This window comes from Schistocerca nitens, unplaced genomic scaffold (assembly GCF_023898315.1).
Source record: "Schistocerca nitens isolate TAMUIC-IGC-003100 unplaced genomic scaffold, iqSchNite1.1 HiC_scaffold_363, whole genome shotgun sequence".
Classification (NCBI taxonomy): Eukaryota; Metazoa; Arthropoda; class Insecta; order Orthoptera; family Acrididae; genus Schistocerca; species Schistocerca nitens.
The window spans coordinates 5,343,090-5,352,350 of NW_026045897.1; the positions used below are offsets into that span (position 1 = coordinate 5,343,090).

Consider the following 9,261-nt stretch of genomic DNA (forward strand, 5'->3'; position numbering starts at 1 on the left):
GACGGAAGGCCTACTAAGGTAGTCCGTGCAGTTGCAATGACCTCTGTGTCCAGTTGACTTAGTGTCAGGGTATATGCCTTGAAGACAGAAGACTTGGTTTCGAATCCCAGTATGGCACAAATTTTGAACTTTCCCTATTGATTTAAAACAATGCCCACTTGCAGCCAATGCCTGTAATTCTTTTGTATCTTATTTACCGTTGTATCATATTTTGCTTCTTTTTCCTATTGTGCCCACACATACTGTATACAAAAGCTATATGCATTTACAATTCTTACTCCAGAATTTGGAGGTCACTCCTACACTTAAGAGATGGTATGCTGGGTTGTGTGTCACCATGAGTCAGAACACATTAGATAAGGTAGCCATTCTGCTAAAACATCTTCTCTGCAACCACTAGGTAGTTCAGGAATGTGAAAATAACTTTTCCCACAATTCTTTAGTTTTGATTTTTGGTAATTTCTACATTAATTGGCAACAGTCTCCACTGGCGAGTCACAAAGCTTCTGACTGTATCTTGACTCCCTGTCGTCGTGAATGGTGGAGACACAGCTGTGCATGATTAGTAATTGTAAATGAAATGGCCTCTGCCTGCATAGCTGGTTTTACAACTTTTTTATTACACAGTCAATTTTTAGACCTTTGGTCCCACCATTTGATGCACCATAAGTACATATCTAATAAGTTTTTATTTTTTTATTTTTATTTTTTATTTTTTTTTATTACAGTGGCTGTCAACCTGACAGAAACAGTGCAAGCCCCACACCCACAGTACCATGCAAAGTGACACTGGTGGGCAACAGACTACCCGCCAGTTAGTTGGTTGTTCATAGAGGAAGTACAAATCCCATGAGCGGGTTCCAAAGCTTCACGTCTGCACTTCAACAGTCACTGATCCTAAGTCCAGCCTCACACATAATGGCTAAGGCAAAAGGCTGGTCACGAGGTGACTTTCTGTAGTTGGTATATCTCCTCACAGCGTAGAAGATAGTGTGTAGAGTTGAGTGATTCAATACTGTACGTTGGTTTGCAGTGTGGTAATTACAAATAGTTCCTGCCGTCCTCTTAAACTGCTTGCCAAAGAACCATGTTGGAAACAGTTTCTGCCAGCGTGATATGCACCATCTGCTCTCCAAATAAAACCTTTGCAGAGCTGGATTTTGTGGCCTGTTTGTAGCACTATGTGCTACAAAAAGTAATAACAGACTTAAAATGGCCAGCCGTTGTGGCCGAGCGGTTCTAGGCACTTCAGTCCGGAACAGCACTGCTGCTACGGTCACAGGTTTGAATCCTGCCTTGGGCATGGATGTGTGTGTTGTCTTTAGGTTAGTTAGGTTTAAGTAGTTCTAAGTCTAGGGCACTGATGACCTCAGATGTTAAGTCCCATAGTGCTCAGAGCCATTTGAACCATTTGAACTTAAAATGGAAAACCTCAGCATTTAATGTCATTCTGTGCAACCACTATTTTTAATGGCTCAGACTACTAGTTGCCAGCTGTTTGAGCACCCAACTTTTGTCTGTTGCTCCCAAAGAAGGGATCGTGTTCCTTGAAAGCCCATGTTGTGCAGGCATTGTTTTTTTCCAATTTTTTAGCTGCATTCATATGTTACTGTGGATATTTCATGATAACCGTATATTACTATGGCTGCAATATTCAGTTTTAATATGTGTTAGTTAGATTTTTTCAACAAAATAGAAAATTGTGTTATTTCAAAATTTTAACATTTGAAATACATTAACAAATTGTATAAATGCCCTTGTTAACAGGAAATTCATATGTCTGAATGACAATCTGGACCCTGCCATTGAGAAAGTCAATGATGTGATTCGTGCAGTTCTGCAGGACTTCTATGAAGCACTGTTTCCTGCTCCATCATCTTTTGAACTGCCACCAGAATACCGAAATCGGTTTCTGCATGTATCAGAACTGGAGGCTTGGAGAGCGAGCAGACATATCGCACGTGTGTTTGTATATTTATGCCTAGCTTTACTTCTCAGCTTTTCACTTGTCAGTTTCCTTCTGATTGAGGTGAGTAGCAGATGATCATTATTCTTTCCATGTCCTGTTTATGTTATGTGTTATAAAGTTATCAATATTGATATATGTTACTGTTGACTTGCACTATACCTATTCCATCCATGTCTGCCAACAAGTGATCCATTTAACTTTAATTTAAAGTTGAAGTAAAATAATTACATTCCAGAATTGCTTGTATCTTGTCACATTAAAGGGAGAGGTACATCATTGTGAACAACATGAACCTTCATGCACAGAAATCTTCCTGTTTGCAGTCAAAGTTCTTGTGTGTTATAGCAGGTGTAGTCTACATAAAGAGAATACAAGCATATCACAGTCTTGATAGTACATGTATGATCCACCTACATTATCCAGTAGGCAATGACATTTAGTAAAGGGCAGGGTGCGCAAGAAGTAACTAGGTATTATTAAATGGCTGTTAAATTTTTAATATTGATGGAATAATAATGGAAATAGTACAAACGTACAGAACATTAAATGGGCTAGTGATTTTTCATGCCGTGTAGTACTGACTGTGGCCATAAGAGGCAGTACACTCAGCAACAACAAAGATGGCCAATTGCCATGAATATAGGTTGTTTCACACTATTGGGTGTGGAACTTGATTATGCCTGTGCAGAGATGTTAGCATGCGGCAAAGGGAGGGAATGCTGCAGTTCCCATTGAGACAATAAAGAATTGTCATGCAAAGCTGAAGACCATAGGTTTGGTAAAGAATGCAGCAAAAACAGGTGGCAATCCACATCTTGGTGTGCTGAGAATGTGGTGATTTTGCAGAACATGTTCAGTCGTAGCCCGGGGAAGTCGAAATACCTGGCAGCTTGTGATAGCAGGCTGTGCAGAGTTAAACTGTGGAGTATGGATTCCATTACGTGCAACAGCTGATACCAGAAAACTGTGATCACAGAATGGAGTATGGGTAGTTGATGTGGGATTGGCATGGAGATTGGCCTCAATTGTTTCATAACATCCTCTTGACTGATGAGGTCATATTCCAAGTGGGAGGTTTCGTCAATTGGCACAATTTCCATTACTGAGTGGCACAGAATCCTGGAGTTACAGTAGAGAAGATGCATTCTTGTCCAAAAGTGACCATGACCGTGTGGTGTGGAATAACTGTTACAAATATCATGGGTCCATATTTTCTGTGTGGCACAATGAATGGTGAATGCTACCTTCCGGTGCTTCAGAATTGTGTTTGGTCTTACTAATCCTATACAACTTCCTCCAGAAAACTGTGGATTCCATTGCAGATTGTTTGAGTAAATACGTCAACACCACAGGTATCTACATCGAAATTTAATGAACTGGATGGGAAAATACTGACTACATTATCTTCATGCAAGACAGTGCACCACCTCATTATGCAAATGTCGTGTGGAAATGGTTGGATGAGAAATTTTCAGGACATTGGCTGGGGAAAAGTAGACTACATGAACGGCCTGCAAAAAATCCAGACTTGATACCTTGTGACTTTTTTTTTTTTTAATGGGCCCGGGCAAAACAGGAGGAACATTGAACGAAACCTCACACATTGGATGAATTAGAAGCGTGGATTCAGGAAGTTCTTACCAACATCCCACACAGTTTCCTCCAGATAGCTGTGGTTTCCAATCCAGGTCATGAGGAGAGACCTGAGCTTCTCCTGGCGTATACAACTTTCAAATAACTTCCGGGAATTCAGCCAGGTAACACTTTCAGCGACCGCCGATATTTCGGCGGGAGAACACCCCGCCATTTTCAAGGCAAACTGCAACGGACAGGCGGCGTGCATGCAAATTTAATACCTCGGTTCTGCGACAGAAGCAGGAAAGATAACACACACACTGAACACTAGTGCCACCAAAGATGACCAAAGTCAGAGCTATCGATAGTGAGACTATGAATTCACAGGTGAGGCAGCATTGACTCTGTTCCTCTGTTTTTTGACAAGGGAGAGAGCCGGATTCCAAACAGAGTTTAAACAGAAACCTCCATCCCTGTTAACGAGGTTGCTCGCTAGTTTAATCTCAACTGCCTCCTTAATGACACTGTCCCAATAGCTGGACGTGCATGCCAATATCTCGGTGTTATTATATAACATGGGGTGACCAGTATCCAAGCAATGTTCGGCAATAGCAGATCTATTTGGCTGCTGTAATCGTGTGTGCCGTTTATGCTCAGTACATCTGTCCTCCACGGTCCTGATAGTTGGCATATATTGGTCAAACTATCAGGACCGTGGAGGACAGATGTACTGAGCATAAACGGCACACACGATTACAGCAGCCAAATAGATCTGCTATTGCCGAACATTGCTTGGATACTGGTCACCCCATGTTATATAATAACACCGAGATATTGGCATGCACGTCCAGCTATTGGGACAGTGTCATTAAGGAGGCAGTTGAGATTAAACTAGCGAGCAACCTCGTTAACAGGGATGGAGGTTTCTGTTTAAACTCTGTTTGGAATCCGGCTCTCTCCCTTGTCAAAAAACAGAGGAACAGAGTCAATGCTGCCTCACCTGTGAATTCATAGTCTCACTATCGATAGCTCTGACTTTGGTCATCTTTGGTGGCACTAGTGTTCAGTGTGTGTGTTATCTTTCCTGCTTCTGTCGCAGAACCGAGGTATTAAATTTGCATGCACGCCGCCTGTCCGTTGCAGTTTGCCTTGAAAATGGCGGGGTGTTCTCCCGCCGAAATATCGGCGGTCGCTGAAAGTGTTACCTGGCTGAATTCCCGGAAGTTATTTGAGAGGTCATGAGGAAGTTGGTAGATACTGCAGGTGCCTACATAAAAATTAAATGGACTTTTAACATATTCCCATATAACAGTGTACATACTGTATTAATTCCAAATAAATAACTGTGTGAAGATAAAATGTATGTAATGTTAATTAAATCGAAACCCTTAGCTGCCAATAGGTGTTGTTGAAATACATCAATAGAGACAGCTGAAAATGTGTGCCCCGACTGGGACTCGAACCTGGGATCTCCTGCTTACATGGCAGATGCTCTATCCATCTGAGCCACTGAGGATACAGAGGATATTGTGACTGCAGGGACTTATCTCTTGCACACTTCCCGTGAGACCCACATTCCCAACTGTCCACAACCTACGTTTGTAGTGCTCCTAACAGATATTTGCCCATTCACTCATTACTCGCACCAGACTAAGCTGACGAGTCTCGAAAGAGTTTGGCAAGGCGTGTGCATTGGCACAGGAGGTGGTCAATGGCCAGGTAGCCTTTAACTATATGAAGATGGTATCTGTTCCCGAAAGAACAGATACCATTGATGACTGTGCAGCTTCTCTAGAATGAAATGATAATTAAATCGAAACCCTTAGCTTCCGACAGTCACACTACCCTCTGTGCCCTCGGTGGCTCAGATGGATAGAGCGTCTGCCATGTAAGCAGGAGATCTCGGGTTCGAGTCCACAAATCGGGGCACTCATTTTCAGCTGTCCCCATTGATGTATTTCAACAACACCTGTTGCCAGCTAAGGGTTTCAATTTAATTATCATTTCATTCTAGAGAAGCTGCACGCATGGTCATCAATGATATCTGTTCTTTTGGGAACAGATACCATCTTCATAAAATGTATGTGTATTTCAAAACCTAATTGCTTCCTGCAGATGATGTACATAAATACATCAATTTCATAACCTAGTTACTTGCTGCATATGATGTATTTGTAAGAACGCCACAATACTTGTCCCCCGCACTGACAGGGTAATAATCACACTGCCTCACCAGTATTAAACATGCCCATTTCACAAATTTAGAACTATTTTGTTTGTTAACTCCCCAAGGAATGGAACATTCTAAATTTGAACATGTTACATTAACTTCATCCATCTTCCTGGATTCCAGTAGCAAATTGTAACCAGTAAATGACAACAGCCACAACACTGATTAATTCATTTACTCATTCATTCTGTTGCAGGCAGCTGTGGAGGAGAAAAAAAATGTGTTCTATGAAACCCCCAATTCCATATTGAACAAATAGGTACCCTGTTGTGAAGAACACATGCCTTCATTTAAAGAAATTTCCTTGTTTGCCCCAACCGTTTTACTTGTCCGATCCTGGTTTTTGTATATCACGTGGAGGGAGTATATCCTATGGGAGATCGGTCTCTAATGTCAGAACTACAGTGGCTATACGAGGTGCATTCAAGTTCTAAGGCCTCCGATTGTTTTTTTCTAATTAACTACTCACCCGAAATCGATGAAACTGGTGTTACTTCTCGACGTAATCACCCTGCAGACGTACACATTTTTCACAACGCTGACGCCATAATTCCATGGCAGCGGCGGAGGCTTCTTTAGGACTCTGTTTTGACCACTGGAAAATCGCTGAGGCAATAGCAGCACGGCTGGTGAATGTGCGGCCACGGAGAGTGTCTTTCATTGTTGGAAAAAGCCAAAAGTCACTACGAGCCAGGTCAGGTGAGTAGGGAGCATGAGGAATCACTTCAAAGTTGTTATCACGAAGAAACTGTTGCATAACTTTAGCTCGCTGTGCGGGTGCGTTGTCTTGGTGAAACAGCACACGCGCAGCACTTCCCGGACGTTTTTGTTGCAGTGCAGGAAGGAATTTGTTCTTCAAAACATTTTCATAGGATGCACCTGTTACCGTAGTGCCCTTTGGAACGCAATGGGTAAGGATTACGCCCTCGCTGTCCCAGAACATGGACACCATCATTTTTTCAGCACTGGCGGTTACCCGAAATTTTTTTGGTGGCGGTGAATCTGTGTGCTTCCATTGAGCTGACTGGCGCTTTGTTTCTGGATTGAAAAATGGCATCCACGTCTCGTCCATTGTCACAATCGCCGAAAAGAAAGTCCCATTCATGCTGTCGTTGCGCGTCAACATTGCTTGGCAACATGCCACATGGGCAGCCATGTGGTCGTCCGTCAGCGTTCTTGGCACCCGCCTGGATGACACTTTTCCCATTTTCAGGTCGTCATGCAGGACTGTGTGCACAGAACCCACAGAAATGCCAACTCTCCAGGCGATCTGTTTAACAGTCATTCAGCGATCCCCCAAAACAATTCTCTCCACTTTCTCGATCGTGTCGTCAGACCGGCTTGTGCGAGCCCGAGGTTGTTTTGGTTTGTTGTCACACGATGTTCTGCCTTCATTAAATTGTCGCACCCACGAACGCGTTTTCGACACATCCATAACTCCATCACCACATGTCTCCTTCAACTGTGGATGAATTTCAATTGGTTTCACACCATGCAAATTCAGAAAACGAATGATTGCACGCTGTCCAAGTAAGGAAAACGTCGCCATTTTAAGTATTTAAAACAGTTCTCATTCTCGCCACTGGCGGTAAAATTCCATCTGCCGTACGGTGCTGCCATCTCTGGGACGTATTGACAATGAACGCGGCCTCATTTTAAAACAATGCGCATGTTTCTATCTCTTTCCAGTCCGGAGAAAAAAAATCAGAGGCCTTAGAACTTGAATGCACCTCGTAATGCCTGCAGCCGTGTACTGATCCCAGTATGCATTCTACAATTATTGACAAATATCTGCTGCAGGGAGTCTTTTCTTTGAAGGGGTGTAAATCTCGGGCTGCCATTTCTGTGCAAATGTCATTAAACAAACATGCTACAAACAGAAAAGACTACTATTCTTATGGAGTAAGTGCACAAGGACCAGCTGGGAACAAAGTCTTGATCACAACTTTTGGAATGACTTTTGTATGTCAAATCTGTGGAGGCATCACCGATATGTCAAAAGGCAATTTCAACTTAACAGCTAGAAAAGATATAATTGTGATAACTGCTGAGTCATTTCCATGCATTAGTCTTATATGTAATTTCAAAGCATTTTCTTATTTATATTCTAATATATTATCAGTTGCTTGATGATATAGTAAGATTTCATAATTTGTAATTATTTGAGTTTAAGATCATTTATTACTTTCTCGCATTTCATTTTGCAGCGCCAGGTTCGATGCCGTCGTAAAGCGTCAAATGGCAATCTGGCAAGACAATATGCAGATGTGGGCGTGTAATGTGTAAATAATGCTACAGGTTCTGAATCACAATCTAGTCACAATGTAAATATTTCCTTACATTCCAGTTTTTGATGGATATATTTGTAATTTGTTTATTAATAATTTTTGTCTTAAATAATACTTTTTGTAATATGAATAGGCAATGAATGTAAGGTGTATATATATGGCATCAGACTGTTTGTTTGTAATAGTGTGAATAAGGAAGAGCTGTACAGTTCATATAAAACATCACACCATTTTGTTTGTACAGCAAAAACCCAAGTGGTGTTAGAAATGTAAGTAATATTTTTCTTGGAATATTTATCTCCAACATCCTTTTCCAAAAGTTGCTGTAAATGTTGACATATTGGCCTGAAACATTACATTATTTTGCTTGACAGGAAACAGAATTCCTCCTCTAGCAAATCCAGAGAGAAATTGGGTAATGTGGTAAGCGAAAGGTGAAGTATTAGTCACTTGGGACTAAGAAACAAATGTTCACAATGCAGTCATTAGGTAAAATAACAAAGACATGTTGATAAATGATTGGATACTAACTGTTTAGGGAAGTGGGTTTTAAAGGTGCAGCAAGGAATGATGTGTGTATGAAATTTACCCAAATAGTTCAATACTTCACTGTACAGAACATTCTGCAAATATTACAGATAGCCTTGTCAACCTTTTCTAGATGATGTCCAGAACTGTTGTGAGTATCCTTTGAATGAGTCTTGGAGTATCATTCCATAGACAAGTTTTATTAGTCAGTTGTGAAGGCATGTGTAATTAATTATGGAAATCATTCCTATCATGCTGCAGTCTTAATAAATAAAGAAAATTTTGCAGACTGTCAAATCTGTTCTTCAATCAATTTTTTATTGGAAGTCACTTGTATAAAAAGAACATTAATTCATGTAACTGCTAATATACCCTCAACCCGAGCATATTGATAGGTCAAAGTGAAAGGGCAACATATTATCATAAAACAGCTGGTTCTTAAGTTGTAATAAATGGGGAAGGCTCTGTGATTTTACTTTTCCACCACACACAAGTGTTACAATGCTGACAGTTTTTCGACTATTTTGCAAATGTGAGAAGCAAACATAGTGTAAATTGCAAAACAGTAATCTGAATATCACTGACCATTTAAGTCCCATGTAGTCTTCTTGAACTGAAAACTGTGCTGCTGTTCAGTTGGCTGCCTCAAGGCTGCTGCACAGCTTTAAAAT

The 9,261-nt window shown here is 41.1% G+C and overlaps 1 protein-coding gene across 1 annotated transcript in view; it reads left to right on the forward strand.

The window, feature by feature from the left end:
- The window catches only part of LOC126228345 (N-acetylglucosamine-1-phosphotransferase subunits alpha/beta-like), a 163,162-nt gene extending 154,275 nt beyond the window's left edge, over positions 1-8,887 (forward strand). Inside the window, exons 12-13 of the mRNA XM_049942294.1 lie at positions 1,768-2,029; positions 7,982-8,887. Coding sequence (XP_049798251.1) covers positions 1,768-2,029; positions 7,982-8,053 — 334 coding nt within the window. The 3' untranslated portion in view covers positions 8,054-8,887. The remainder of the gene's footprint in view (positions 1-1,767; positions 2,030-7,981) is intronic.
- Positions 8,888-9,261: the final 374 nt, after the last annotated feature.